Source organism: Lissotriton vulgaris, chromosome 10 (genome assembly GCF_964263255.1).
Source record: "Lissotriton vulgaris chromosome 10, aLisVul1.2, whole genome shotgun sequence".
NCBI classification, from domain to species: domain Eukaryota; kingdom Metazoa; phylum Chordata; class Amphibia; order Caudata; family Salamandridae; genus Lissotriton; species Lissotriton vulgaris.
Window position 1 is genome coordinate 559,925,448 of NC_141698.1, and position 16,196 is coordinate 559,941,643.

Consider the following 16,196-nt stretch of genomic DNA (forward strand, 5'->3'; position numbering starts at 1 on the left):
TTGCTGTTAATCGGAGCCCGTGAAGGGGCTCTGATTATCAGCAATACTTTAAACGAAAGGCCACAGTCTGCAACGCCCCCACACAGCAGTAAGCGTCACAATTGCCACCAGCCCCCCCTCCCCCGCCTCCTTACCTGAGCTACTCACGCCCGCTCCGCCGCCACACGGAGAAGTGCCTCATGATCGCGCCGCTCGCATTTTAAAAGCGGCGGGCAGCGCGACTCTCTAGGGACGTCCTGTGTGCGCGCTCCACGCTAGGTGGTGCGCGCTGACGTCAGGGGAGGTGCGCGCGGCCTAGAGGGAACACTGCTAACAAGCCTCATAATGAATCAGAAGACAGCATTTACAAATGAGCAACACACAAGCCAATAAAAAATAAGGGCTGGGGAGTGGGCGAAGCTTCTCTCCATACTGAATCACCACAGCTCTGCGCAGAACAGCTCTTGCACGCAGGCTCACCCTTGACCTAAAAATAGAGTAGGAGAAAATCAAAAGGCAAAGAATAACCTTGGACAGAGCAGAATACTCCATAATATCTTAAAGAAGAAAAACATTCAGTTAACTTGCTCAGAACAAATATTTTTATTTGACCTAAATAACATTATGTACAGTTTTCAAGTTAGCTATAACTATTTCTGTTCTGGTCAGGTTGTACCTGCCCATACCTAAAAGAAAATGTACAATTTACTGCATTCCAACGTATCGTGCATATGATTAAAACCTAACGTGAAGCGTGCCATGCTGTACTTGCATCTAATGAAATCAGTGCTTGTGAAACAGAGCAATGGTATCCCTTTCAGTGTCCAAGTGGTGTGGTTGTAATAGGAAACAGCTGCAGAGTCCCCAGAATGCCTCGTAGCGCTACATCAGGGGCAGGTTTCTGTGCAAGTCCTCCACTTCAAGCCTCCACATGCGGGAATGTACTGGATTATCAGAGAGGTCGGTCATTTTCACTGCACGCAGGAAGGGTTCAGGGCTGCAAGACTGAACAACGCCCATTACCATGACGTATTTGCCTACAAAACAAAGTAAGACTTAGTGTTTGCAAACTATGTCATTATAATTCTTCAGGAATGACCTGGCAAAACGTCAAGTGCTTCAGCCCTTCTGATACCTCAACATCTTATCTCTGACTCGTATGGGTCAGATTACACATTTTAACCAATGCAAAAATTCGTTTTTTTGGACTGGGTCGGTGGGTGCAAATGTGTTTACAAAAAAAGACACTGCAAGGTGCTAAATGTATGAAATTGGGGGAAGGCACTTAAATTAACTTGATAGTAGACAACATCACCAGATCAAAATTGATGTAATCCTTGCTGCAAGGCAACATGTGGAGGATACCTGCAACAGTTCGTGTGGATTGATGTATCCAGCCACTTTAAAGACCCTTTTGGCCTTCTCCCCCCTCAGATAGCAATCATCACATGCCACAATATACTACTGCATGTACTAAACCCAAACAGTGCTTAATCTGACAGTCTCAGTCTTACTACAGTGCTCTTACTAGTTGCAGGCAGGCAGCAAATTGAAATCCACACATTTTTAAGGAGTCAGCTGCTGTTTTGTGGCTCCCACTGCGAACCCACCAAGTTTAAAAACCCAGGTCAAGGGTTAACAAATTCATGTCAATTGACTTTGTAAGGTTGTTGGACCTCCTGTCGGATCACACACCGTATTCCTGGTACAAAAACTGAGTGAAAGGTCCAACAAGTATGCATGAGCCTGAAAGAGTTTGTGAATCCTGAAAACCTGAAAGCCAGGTGCAGCATGTGTTGGCTTCACATAAAGGGTTGGGTGCAGGGACGCTACTACTAACCTTTGGCCATGTGCAGTAGGGATTGCCTGGCCATGGCAAATTGGTTGCAGGGCCTGGCTTAAGCCCCGACCCTTCAGACAACACATGCTGTACATACCTTTATGCTGTGCACAGCGTGGTATGGCAGCCCACAAATGGTCAAAGTGAAGCTATGGTTAATATTGGCTATTAAACCAGAATGTATTTGAATGAAGACCTTAGAAACGAATTTAAAAAGAACACACACAACTGAAATACAGTTTGGTTTCTGATTTCAAGCCAATGTAATGCTTAAGACCTCAAAATATTTATGCCAATAAGTAACACCACCAAAACAGACGACATAATTAAATAACACATTAGCAAACTAATCAATAATACTACATTTATAGTTCACTCTTTTGTAGTGTTCAGCAGAAGGTCATGAAATGTACAACATGTAATCTCAACTGGTCCTAAGTACTGCAGTTGTGAACTTTAGGATTTCATTGGTGTTGTGCAGGTGCATAGCTTCTTTCAGAATAAAGCAGAGAGAGGGACAGAAAGTCTTGTCCTCCTACCGATAAGTAGGTTTTCTTTACCTTGTGGAGAGTTAGTTCATGAAAAACGTTTTGTTTTTTCGAGTGTATAGCTACTCAGGACTTCTGAATGTCAGTGTTTTTATAACCAATCCTCATTATAACTTTTCAGAGAATATAAATATAGATAGCTAAAGTGTGAATTTCCGACTCAGTTATGTCACCAAAATACATTTGAAAAAAATCTTTAATACAATAACAATTTTAACACTTAGGCTGGAATTACAGAAATGAAAATGGAATTTCTATGATAAAAAATAGCTGATTAAGACATCCCAAAGTCTATTACGAAATAGACGATCAGAATACAAGCAGACTCAGTGATTTCTATCACACAAATGTGGGTGACCGATTATGATGTCCTATTACAATTCATGAATTAGATCCTTTAACCAAATGTTGTAGATGCAGCTACAATACGTGGAGCCTGATATTTAACGTGATGTAACAAGTGTACACTTATGACAATAGGCCATACCAGTTAATTTTCCTGATTGTGTTCATGACCCTCTCTATTTAACACCAGGGCCCTATTATTGAAAGTATCTGAGGGTGAAAGATGTGTGCGTCTTATTTCTGCGCCCAGGACACTTTTGCATTAAGAAGGGGCTGCAGATGCGTGTACGCACCCTTCTGTAATCCACATTGCATTTGCACATAGATAGCAACAGCACGGTTCCAAGAGTTTGACCCCTTATTTGCATAGGGTTGTGGTCCCAATCAAAAGAAGGAACACTTTACCTTTCCGTCAGTACTGTATTATGAAGGCAAGCGCAGAGGCACATGATCTGTCATAAGCTGCACTGATTGTGTGCCACCTATGTGGAGGTGCACAGCTATTGAGAACCCCTTCCCCAAAAGCAAGGAAAAGTGGTCCCTTGGACCCCATTAGTCATCCCCCTGTAGTCAGGTGCAGTCACTCACAGCACCCGCCTGCATGGAGATCTCTGTCCCTTGTTTTGAAAGGCAGGCTGCTTTGCTGACTGCAAAGAAAATATGGACTGGCTGGCTATACTTCAAACAGTTGGTCCATCATTTACTAATGAACTGCCCTGGCGCAGGTGAGCGCTTGCAGCTGCCAGTCTGGCAGCGCATTAAAATTCTTATGTCATCACAGTGACTCAGCATGCCCCCTGACACACCCTGATAAATGTGAGCCACCATGCAGTCGAAGGCAGTGCACTTCATAGATAAAATGGACCAAGGTGTTCAACTGTCCTTTAAACTCTAAAGGCGAGACTTATAACCTGTTAAATCATCTATTCCCATCTCCATCAGGAAGGTAACGGGTTCTGTACTAATCAAGAAAGTCAATTCGTTCTGTCCCCTCAAGCCTGTTGCAGAAACAACTTGCCCTTTCTACCTAGTTCTGGTGTAACCGCAATTGCACTGCATACACATTTGCTTGAGATTCTGCAGATTTCGCCCATTCTTTGCTACCCTTAGATGGGGTTTAGAAAAGTGATCTTACTCAATTAAGGCTGTCTGCAAAGTAGTTCTGAGCTCATCAAGTTGCTTCACTGAACTCAAGTTATTTTGCCGCCCAAGTGTAAGTCAAAAATAAACCTCCTGCGAAATGATAACCATGCATTTGGCCGTTCTGCCTTAATCACAGGGATTTCCTGTGACAGAAACTGGCAAACATCTCACATGTTCTAGCTGTGTCATCTAAGAACAAGAATATCGATATCACCTGGCCATTAAGATTAGAAGACTCACTCTGAATGTTACAAATTCATCAGTGACCACAATAATAAAAGGCTCAATGCTGTGTAAAGAATAATGCACTCCTTTCATACTCTTTAATTATGTAAGATGTTGCCAATTTACTGTCTTTTATGGAATTATCTCACACGTTCCACACTAAGTTCAGGTAGCACTTGTGTGTGGAAAATATATATTTCAATATATACTTACAGAAGATTTATTTTTAATACTATTGTACATTTCTATCCAATTTTCTGTTGGCAGTAAAATAATTTTTACTGTGTCTTTTGTGCTGTTTATGGATAATCATGCAAAATAATCACTGCTGTTCAGTTAGTTGGTATACAACTTTACTCCAATAGGTTTATAGTGTGGTAAAATACCTATTTCATGTTATGTATCATTTCAGATGCTTCCCCCTGCAAGTCCCTGGCTTAACCCATTCTCCCACAAATACTGCTGACCCTGTTTCTTATTACAATGGTTAGGACTTAGTTTGGATGAGGCAGGAGCCATGCTACATAAGTGTTAAAAGTGAACCTAGATAGTAGGCATCAATAACGACCTTTGCAGGAGAGGAGATCTCCCATTTTTGAAAATACAACTTAAATAGTATCATGTATCTTACTCTTTCCAGGCTCCAAAGTTCACTGATTAGTACTATAATATCCCTTTGAGCATTTTTCATGGGTGTGCCAAACAACAAATATCTTTCAACGGCTGTCCAATAAAGTTTTCAACAACTCATTGTGTTTGAAAAACAATCCTTTCTAACATTTTTAGCGCTTTTGTTGTAAAAACAGACCCAAACTGATTACAGTAAGTTTTACGTGTAATAACGTGTGCTCATGACAGAAAGTGGGTCTTAAGAACAGAAAATGGGAATATTGCATGAAACTTCACTCAGAAATGGGATAGTAACAATAAATGGGCAAACACTAAAGGTAGGATGGGGCTTCATACTAGAAAACTATTATCAGCAATTTTCTTGTGTACAAAGCCTGAGAGCCGGTGGAGCTCCAGTCCAGAAGATAATCTGTACTCCAAAAGTAGTACAATTTTCTCTGAAATGTTTTGTTGGCTAAGAACAGACTAACAACATTTTGAAGATCTAAGTGGATAGATGTTACATAAACAGCTTAAAAGGATACAAAATGTGGAAGAATAATGCCCTAGTGATTGTGGACGAGAAGGAAAATTGGTCCCATCATATCGAAGAAGCAATGATCAGTTAAAATGATTTGCCAAGTAAACAAGCATTTACAATGCAACGGTCTCGCCTTTGAAAAAGTTAGAGCTATTGGCATTGTAAATGACAACATTTTTATTTATGTGTTGGTTTTGAAAACAGATAAATAAATGGCACTGTCATTTACAATGCCAATAGCTTAATATCTCGCAAATGCCACACACAGACCCACACAGAGTCCCACACACATACATACCTACAGAGCCACACACACACACACACACACACACACACAGAGCCACACACACACATACACTGAGCCACATACACAGACACACACACAGCTACAGACACAGAAACACACACACACACACACTTCATCCACCCACTAAGTCCATCCACCTAGCCACCACTCAACTCCATTCATTCACTGACTCCATCCGCCCAACCACACCTTGTCAGGGGTAGTAAGCAGAGCGACAAGTACACAGGTGCCCACCTATTGGAAGTGGCCTTGAATGTGCGCGTGCACCAAGCGCTGTGCAGTCCCAGTCTCGGTGCTGCACCTGTCCATAGTGCTGAAGGAAGCCACGTCTCCCCCACCAAATAAACGGCAAAGCCATTTTGTCACAAGCATTCAAATACAGTATGTTTACATCCAGGTCGGAAACTATATATTTGTCACTAATACAGACCAAGATTAAAAAAACCATGAACAAACCAATCTACACTGGCCACTAACAATATGCAGATTAAAAAAATAACAAATCGGGGGGGCATGGCTTAGCGGGCGATGATGGCGGTCGCAGCTTCCTAGAGCTCCCGCCGGCCCGGTCGAAATCTGTCTATTTATATTGGCCCCCGGACCCATACCGCTGACCAACTGGGGGGCAAGTGTGTCCGATAGTGCTGAGAGCCTTCCGGTGCAGAAAGCGGCGCCCCTGGGCTGTGCGGCGGAATTGCCAGCGGCGTCCAGCGGCCTAGTCTTGGACGGCGAAGCCGGGGCCTTGATTTTGGTGTTGCCGGGCAGGAGGACCTGTGTGTGGGCCGGCCGTGCTGCGGCTTTACCGGGGCCTGAAGTCGCCTGAGACCAGCGGAGCGACAGGCGAGCCCCAGGCTGCCTCACCGATCGCAGGGGAGGCGAGTGGTGCACGGAGGCCCCCCGGCGAGAGTAGCGGCCTACATAGTCGCCGAGCAGCAGGGGCCTCAAGTTTGGCGATACTGGGCTGATACCCGACTCTGGCAGCGGCAGACCGGCAGCAGGATTTGGGAGGCCGAGATCCGGGTAGGTGGCCCCACTCGGAGGATTGTGCACGACGAAACTACACTTCCTGGTGAGGCAGACGAGTGGGCAACTGAGCGGGCTGGCGTGGACTGTGCCCGTGCCTGGCGCGGCCCTGAGGCAGCATACAGACAGTCGGTAGCTTCCCTGAGGCCCTGGTGTTGGTGCGGTCGACTGTGGGACTGGGGAGGACGGCCACTAACGTACGTGTGCCCGCAGCACCAGACAAACTTGGGCAGAGCGGCCAGCGACAGGTAGGCCACGGGACTGCAGAACCACGAGGTGGCCGGCGCAGTGGGCAAGGACCAAAGACCAGTCTGTTACCGATTTGCGATATCTGCTCCGGGCTCGGCCAGGGAACCAGCACAGTACTGGTGATAGTGGTATTAAAGACGTTTGCAACTAGGTGCAGAAGAACCGCTGGGCAGGCCTACACTGGACGTTCTTGGGGGTACGTGGAGTCTGCATTGGTGCGCACACCCACAACGTAGCAGCCCCAGGGTTGACCGCAGTCATGACTAGGAGTGGTGGCGGTCCCTCCAAACAAGGACCCATTGATAAATTTACAGGGCCCAGTGGAGGGCCAGGGGCATCCGGAGGAGGTCATGGAGCGGGCCGGACAATGCGGCGCTCATGGCAGCGATCACCCAGGCCAGGGACATGCTGGACGCCAAGATTGGGGCGGTGGGTGCGGATGTGACCCTGCTACGTCAAGACCTACGGAATGCAGTGGCACGGATTACCGAGACGGAATCTAGGATTTCGGTGGTGGAAGACGACGTCAAGACCCTGAAGCAGAAAATGGCGGCGATGGAACACACTCAAAAAGGCCTCGCGCTCCGCGTGGAGGATGCTGAAGGGCGCGCACCTAGAAATAACCTTCGCTTCGTAGGTTTTCCGGAGAGGTGTGAGAAAGCAAATATGGAACAATTTCTAACCCAGTGGTTGGAGAGCTGGCTGCCCTCGGGGGTTCTCTCCACTTGCTTTGTAATTGAGCGGGCGCACCGAGCCCTGACACAGAGGCCACCGGAGGGCGAGCGACCCAGACCAGTGATCGCTAGACTTTTGAATTATCATGATCGAGACACTATCCTGTGGGAAGCACGAACCAGGGACTCTATATCATTCGAGAATCAGAAGATAATGATATTTCCCGACTACACCAAACTTGTGCAGCAGCAGCGTCACTCCTTCATAGCTGCCAAGGCCAAATTGCGGGGTCTAAAAATCCAGTATTCCCTGCTGTATCTGACCCGCCTGCGTGTGATTTACCAGTCACGGACACATTTCTTCGATACACCCGAAGACGTCTTTAAATGGACTGACGAAACAGTGAGGATCGGGGCACATGCCCAGCCGGGCCTGGATGCGGGTGGTTTAAGGGGTTCATTGCAGGACCGGAGGGACCAGCCTGGCCGAGGCGGATGGAACCGGAGGTCCAGATCGCGTAAAAGATCCGCATCCGCCAGTGAGACACAAGATAGTGGAACTATAGACTCCGATCACTCTGGGACAAACCGTTGAAGACCTGGGGAGAACTGCACTTGTCTGTGGATGCTGTGGACTTCGGCTGACGGGGGTCACACGGCCAGGCCCCACCGGTCAGACGTATTAACACTGCCTATGCTACCAGTTCTGAATGGTGCCTTGTACATGTGTGGTATTGCGGGTTGGGGTTCGGGAGGCTACTCAATAGGGGCCACCGACCTCCTGCTAGAAGGGGAGTTGACTGGTGACTGGGGGGGGGGGGGGGTGATTTTACTGTTTTCGGGGGTGTTGGGATCAATTGGTATGGTTGGCCTTGGGTCCTCGGTTTTGGGCCCGAGGTTACCCATGCCGCGACAGGTACTTCAGAGTTTTATGAGGTATAGGGGTGGGGAGTGTGGGGTGAAGTGGGGGGGGGGGGAAGGGAAGAGTTGGGGCTGAATTGGGTTGCGGTAGGTGGGGGAGTTGGTGTTGTTGTGGGGGGACCTGGGGTTGGAGAGGGGGGGGGCTGCACGTGATTTTCTTTGATTTTCTAATAATGGTGCTGAGTGTGTGGGTGTGGCGCAGAGGGCCCACCTGGCTGGTCCCACAAGACCAAGGGTACTCATAGTACGGCCCGGCAAGCATTCTCTGGGGGCCAGCTGACCTTTCAGACATCTACCCGAGTTTTTTTTTTTAAAAAAGGCTGTCTGCAACCAGAGCTCGACTCGGAGACTCTGCTGCCTGTGGGGGCTGGCCGATTTCCGCCGTAGTCAGAGTGGGGCTGCAGGGGAGCAGCCCCACTCTGACTACGGCGGAAATCGCCCGGCCCCCACAGGCAGCAGAGTCTCGGAGTCGAGCTCTGGTTTCAGACAGCCTGACAGCCTTTAAAAAAAATAAAAAGAGGGAGACAGAGGGAGGGAGTGAGGGAAAGCGAGGGAGGGAGGGAAAGCGAGGGAGGGAATAGTGCTATATGCCGTGGAGATCTTTGGATTTCCGTTCAGCAGAGACCAAGTCCAATGTTCTTAACGAGATTCTCTTGCCATCATCAGCCACATCAGAACCTTAGCTGTCCTTCAATGAGGCCTTGATGGCACTTGTCGTGACAGCTTGGGAAAAGTCATCTTCTATGCCAGCGGTGGATAGACTTGTGGCATAGAGGTACAGTTCGGTACCAGGCAGCAACTCACTTTTTCTCTCCACACGCCCATCTCCAGAGAGCCTGGTTATTTAAGCTTCTTTCTCCAGTACACAATTGAGTGGTGCCTTATTTACTGTACATTCAGATAGGGAGTCTAAAAGACTGGAAGCATGGAGCAAGAAAGCCTTCTCAGCAGGGAGTACAGCCCTGAAATCGTTAAAGGCCAACTGCCTTCTCGCCTGTTGTACCCATGCTTTATTATGGGGTATAACCCAATTGATGTTGCCCCACATCCCGCAAACATGAAGGAGCATTTCAGGAGGTCAATGCAGATTGTCAGAATGCTTCCAGCCATATCATTAAATCGGGACTGGACACAGCTCTACTCCGTTGCCCATACTATGAGGACATCCATTTGTATCTATCTGCATATTTGTCTTCGGATGTCCAAATTCACTGAAGACGTCGAAACCAATCTGATGGACCTTACCTTTGTTAAAGTAGGAGGGAGGGAGGGAAAGGAAGGCAGACAGAGGGAGGGTGACAGAGGGAGGAAAAGGGAGGGAGAGGGAGACAGAGGGAGGGAGAGCTAGAGGGAGGGAAAGAGAGGGAGAGGGAAAGTGAGGGAGAGAAAGGGAGAGAAAGGGAGGGAGAGGGAGGGAGATGGAAGGGAGGGAGAGTGAGGGAGAGCGAGGGAGGGAAAGGGAGCGAGGGAGGGATGGAAAGCGAGGCAGGGAGGGAAAGGGAGGCAGACGGAGAGAGACAGAGGGAGGGAGGGAGACAGAGAGGGAAGGAGACAGAGGGAGGGAGGAAGACAGAGGAAGGGAGGAAGACAGAGAGAGGTAGGGAGACGGAGGTAGGGAGACAGAGAGAGGGAGGGAGACAGAGAGAGGGAGGGAGACAGAGAGAGGGAGGGAGACAGAGAGAGAGGGAGGGAGGCAGAGAGAGGGAGGGAGACAGAGAGTCAGAGTGCGTGAGAGAGAGGGAGAGATGGAGAGAGATGGAGACAGAGAGTCAGAGGGAGACAGAGAGTGGGAGAGGGAAAGGGAGAGGGGGAGGGAGAGGGAGGGAGGGAGAGAGAGGGAGGGAGACAGAGAGAGTGAGTGAGAGAGTCAGAGTGAGTGAGACAGAGGGAGAGATGGAGAGATGGCGAGATATGGAGAGAGAGAGAGTCAGAGGGAGACAGAGTAAGAGGTAGACGGAGAGTCAGAGGGAGACAGAGGGAGAGGGCGAGGGAAAGGGAGAGGGAGGGAGAGAGAGAGGGAGAGAGAGGGAGAGAGAGGGAGAGGGATGTGTGTCTATGCCTAATCTGGTGGCTCAGTGGACGAAGGCGTCTGCTGCAGGGACCTATTATCAACCTCATGGTCACAGTTTTTTTTGTTGCTCTAGCCCCGCCCTCTCCCCCACTAACCCCGCCCCCACCGGTGCGGCCCTCAGACACAAACCACACTGTAAATTTGGCCCCGAGGGAAAGTTTGTGAGTACCCATGCACTAGACTATGGCTGATGTTGCTCGAGGGCTCCCCAGTGAGTCCATACGTGTGGTAACCTGGAATGTCAGGGGGATGCTCGACAAGATCAAACGGGGGGCAATTCTGCGATGAAGGAAGAGGGAGGCGGTAGATGTACTCTTGCTACAAGAAACGCACATGATGGGATCCAAGGTGCTTAGCTTACAGAGGTTTGGATTCCAACAAGTCTTCCATGCCGGGTTCTCTAGAGGGTCCAGGGGTGTAGCTATTTTGGTACATCGCAGGTTGGCCTATGTCCACGAGAAGCAGTGGGCAGACCCACAGGGTCGCTACATTTTTGTCAAAGGGATGGTGGGGGTTGAGCCTGTAGTTTTTGGAAGTGTTTACGCCCCTCCACCTCTGCAGTGGGCTTTGTCTGAGAAGCTGTTTACAGTATGGGAAGATATCCCAGAGTCCTTGGCAGTAGTGGGGGGCGATTGGAACGAGGTGATGGATGTGTGTATGGACCGCCGGAGACTGCAGGAGGCACGAACGGCTGCCCCTCCTACCCGGTTGAATCCATATGCATCCCAAGGCGCGCGAATACACGTATGTTTATGCAGTGCATGTCTCTTTCTCGAGGCTGGATTATGTATTTGTGCCCAGTGTCTACCTAAGCAGGGTGCGGGAGGCCGAGATCTTACCAAGAGGGCTGTCTGACCACTCCCCAGTGGTGATCAGGGTCGAGCTGCTTAAGCAACGACAGCCGTTCCGGTGGAGGATGTCCTCGTGGCACCTTCAGCAGCCCGGCTATATCCAACATTTGAGGGGGGCGATTGCCCATTACTGGCAGGAAAACCTGGTGGATGATATAGACGCAGTCGTGGTGTGGGAGGCGATGAAGCCCACTATACGGGGTGTAGACATTGCGTGGTGTGCGGCGGCCCGTCGGCGACACCGGGAGACAATTGCGGAGGCAGCCACACTAGTGGAATCCCTGGAACGGCGAGGCTGGGGAGGGGGCGACTAGATTGCGGTGCGGTTTTTCCTGCAGGCACAACAGTCCTATGCATCTGTATTGCTCGATGAGGCTAGACAAGCATGGCTGGCCACGCGGAGTAGAATATACCAGTGGGGGGATAAGTCCTGCACAATGCTCCATAGGCTATGTCAGCGTGCGTTCCAACCGGTTGCTCTGCCGGGCCTCACTGCGGAGGATGGGGTGGCGATTACGGACCCAGCTGAGCTGGCGGCGGAATTTGCTTGCTACTTCACGGCGCAATATGCTCCGAGAGATTGTCTGTCGGCGGATGAAGTAGCTAAATTTATTGACGTCTTGCCTCCGAGGGCGGTCTCGAAGGAGGCCAGGAAGGCACTCGACGTACCCCTTACAGCGGAAGAACTAGGCGATGCATTGGGACAGCTCAACACGGGGAAGGCGCCTGGGCCAAGTGGCTTCCCGAGCGAATTTTATAAACAATTTCAACTCCAACTGGGGTTCCATTACTGAAGAGCACTGGAAGCGGCGCGGACACAGGGTAGGTTGCCACCTGACTGGCGTCATGCCGAAGTTGTGGTCTTTCAGAAGCCGGGCAGACCCCCAGATAGTCCTGCCTCGTACCGCCCAATATCTCTGCTTAATATAGAAGCTAAAATCCTGGCCAAGGCTCTGGCGAACCGACTACTTCCATACGTGACAGACCTGGTCCACCCAGACCAGGCCTGCTTTATGCCTCGTAGGGCAACGCGGCACAACATCCGGCGGGCACAAGCGGCGGTTGATGCCATGGGAGCCACGGGGAACGGGCGGCTTTGCTGCTAGCAGATATTGATAAAGCTTTTGACTCGGTTAGCTGGACGTACCTATTTGCGCTCCTGCCCCGTCTTAACCTGGGCCCGGTGTTCCTTTCATACGTCAAACTTCTGTATACCGATATTACAGCTTCGGTGCGTGTCTCTGGGGCAGTCTCCGAAAAGTTTCCGATTGGTCGGGGGACCCGACAGGGGTGCCCACTGTCCCCGTACTTATTTGCCCTAGCGATGGAGCCGCTGGCCTCTTGGGCGCGCATAGACGCCCAGATGCGGGGCTTCGTGTGGAGTGGGAACCTCACTGATAGAGTCGCATTATATGCAGACGACGTCCTATTCTTTCTTACTGATCTGCGCCGCTCCGGGCCCCGAGTGTTGGAAATCATGCGTATTTTCAGGGAAGTATCGGGCCTTTGTCTAAATCCACGTAAGTCCACTCTGTGGGTATTGGGAGGCGGTGTTGTGGAGGACCCCTGGGCATCAGGATTGCAGGTTGCGACCGGAGGCTTGAAGTATCTAGGGGTGTTCCTCTCGGAGTCGGTGGATATCGCCTGGGAGCGTAATATAGTGCCAGTGTGGGAGAGGGTTCAGACGGACGTGAAAACGTGGTCTCGGATGCCCCTAACTATTTGTGGTAGGTCCGCAATATTCAAAATGGTTGCGCTCCCACGCCTTCTATACCAACTGCAAAGCTACCCCCACCTAATTAACCCCCGGTGGTTTCGGCAGGTCAACTCGGTCTTGAGCCGCTTCCTATGGGCCGGGGGGGCGGTCAGGGTGGCGCTGCGGACATGCTTCCTGTCCACGTATTGTGGTGGTCTGGCCACATCGGATTTATTGTCCTATTATCAGGCCTCCCAATTATTAGTACTTAATGAGTGGTGGTATGGAGTCAGAGGAGACCCAGCATATGCCCTGGAGCGCTCGCTGATGGGGGACAACACACTACACACAATCCTGTACTCTGCTAGGATGCGGCGGACGCTGCCGTGTGTCACGAGAATTGTTTTTGTGGTGTGGCGACAAGCGCTGCGTCGCATGGGCTGGTGGGGTAGATTAACGGCAGAGACTCCGTTGTGGAACAACGGGTTGCTCCCCGAGCTGGCCTCGCTAGCCGGGTTTGAATACTGGGACGCACTTGGGATCTCGTCGTTAGGTCATGTACTGACCGGGGTCACACTCAAATCATTCCAGGAGCTCAGTACTGAGTTCCACATGCCACGGACCCAATTTTTTCGATACCTACAGCTTCGCCATGCGCTCGCGCCCAGCATCGCTGACATGGAGTCGCTCCCAGAATTTAGCCCAATAGAAGCGAAGGTCTTCATGGGGGACCTTGGTGATAAGAAAGTCTCCCAAATTTATCAGACACTGGTCACTCACTGCTCATCCACCCTACTTCCTCTCAGGGAGATCTGGGAGGCAGATGTTGGTCCCCTGGACGAAGATGATTGGAGGGAAGCCCTGGAGTCCCCGCGAGGGACTGCCATTGCAATGCGGCTTAGGCTAATTCAATTCAAGTATCTACACAGAGCCTATTACACCCGCGAGCGGCTGTGGAAGGCGGGACTGATTGGATCTCCGGAGTGTCCGCGCTGTGGGGCTGCAACGGGTATGCTGCTACATACTGTGTAGTTGTGTACTAGATTGACTGGTTTCTGGAGGGGCGTATGGAGTTGCTTGTCAGAGGTACTGGGCTGGGATCTTCCTCGCACCCCTCGATTAGGGTTGCTTCATGTACTGGAGGGTGTCGGTGGGAATATATATAAACGCCATCTATTATTGTTGGGTCTTGTTGTTGCCAAAAGGGACATGGCCCGGGCATGGAAGGGAGAACGAGCTCCCCCCCTGTGTGCATGGAAGGCTGGACGGGACTACTTTATGGGGCTAGAACGCCCGGTGTTTGAAGCAAGAGGATGCCCCCGTAAGCACTTTAAGATCTGGAAGCGGTGGGCGGATTATAGGGGGCTGACACTGTATTCCCCGGTGGAACATGAGGAAGAATTATAGGTGGAGGATGCCTCACAGGCCTGAGAACTGTGCCATACCGAACACACTACAACAGAAATATACAATGTTTGCTATTCTCACGTGCATGGGGTTAGGGAGGGATAAGGGGCGGGTAGCGGGGTAGTTGGGGAGTGAGGGTTGGCGGGTGGAGGAGGAGGGGAGGGGGGTTTATCATTCTTTATGTCCTGCTTCTCCTTTCATTGATTGAACTTTATGCTAGTGATGTAAATGTGTCATGATGCTTGGTGGTGATCTCCTGACTGTGGGGAGCCACGTGTCTTATGTTGCTCAATCACTCAATAAAATTTGTTGTGAAAAAAATAAATAAATAACAAATGCCTATGTATAGAATCCGTACTCCCAAAGTGCTGCGGTGCCACACATTGACAGTGTATTCTCCAAATGCTAATAACGTGACTTTAAAAACATACTACTTTAGATGGAGGCTTTTTAGTTTAATAAATAAAAGACCTACGTTCCTGGGCGTTTCCCCCATCTGTGGGAATGCCCAGCTGTAGTGTTTGCTACCGAAGACTCCCAGCAGCTGTTATTAGAGAGCTGGGTGCTCCGTTCCTCGGGAGAGGCTGGGACTGGGCCAAAGACACGTGACTCCAACCTGTGCACGAACACAACACCAGACTCCCCTCAGGAGAGGGAGAGCACGACCCTACGGAGGGGTGGAAGGGTGTCCGCAGCATGCTGACCTTGGGCGGGGGTGCGTGACGGGCAGGGTGTGACAGGCAGTAATCCTGGTAGGGAGGGAGACAGAGGAAGACTAAACCAACTTCCAGGACAGTTTAGACAAGTCGGACTGCAAACCACGCGGATCACAAAGTGTAAAGTGAAGCGATAGATGGTCAGGGGAGATTCCATGTTACTAGAAAGAACTTCGATAGAGCCAGCTCGATTCTGCGACCACAGCGTTTTCCGCAGGAATATGGATACGCATTTGCCGCATACTCCATCATCTGCAGCATAATCTGCAGATTCTAACACACCTCAAAAACAAGCCGAGGTGCCGTGACAGCGGGAGGGGGGCGGGAACGGGCACACAGACAGCGGGAGGGCGGGGCTGGAACAGGCACACGAACAGCGGGAGGGGGGCGGGAACGGGCACACGGACAGCGGGAGGGGGGCGGGAACGGGCACACGCTGGTTCAAGACGGCACTGCGGAGCTTCTCAAGTAAGCTACTGCCTGGCCGCCATCTTCGGAGAAATGACCCAAACAAACCGTAAAAAAATAAATAAATAAACCACCGCCCACCACCGCAATGACGTTCACAAAGGGGCGGAGAGCGAAAAAAAATCGCCGGAACGCCCACGAATCTGCTCCGACAATGACGGACAGATCTCTCTTCCAATGGCTAGCCTCCATTTATGGAGCTAGCCAATGGAAGAGAGAGGCGGGACAAAGCCCCATACTGGTAAACATAAGATTTCGCACTACGCCAGGCGAAACCTAAAAAGCGCCCAGGACCAATGAGACATACATGATGTTAATTGAAACAGACACAACAAAGAGAAGGGGGGGCGGGGGGGGGGGGGCTAGGAGTCAAAAAAGATCCAGTACCCAGGCTCCGAAGGCAACCGTAATTTCAATCACAGAGGAACTGTTTCCATGAAAAGGAGGTCTAAGAAAAAGAAAGATGACTGAAGAACACAAGATCATAATGGGGGAATCCTATATATTGTTTCTTGGTGCCCTCACACACCTCGAGAATGTCATGCTTCATCATTGGGCATTGCTCCTTGTCGGGCCGGCGCTG

General features: G+C 50.3%; 1 protein-coding gene across 1 annotated transcript in view; it reads right to left on the reverse strand.

Moving 5' to 3' along the window:
* Positions 1 to 724: 724 nt before the first annotated feature.
* Positions 725 to 16,196, reverse strand: part of RMI2 (RecQ mediated genome instability 2) — a 60,961-nt gene continuing 45,489 nt past the window's right edge. The window contains exon 3 of the mRNA XM_086941410.1: positions 725 to 1,016. Coding sequence (XP_086797536.1) covers positions 862 to 1,016 — 155 coding nt within the window. The 3' untranslated portion in view covers positions 725 to 861. The remainder of the gene's footprint in view (positions 1,017 to 16,196) is intronic.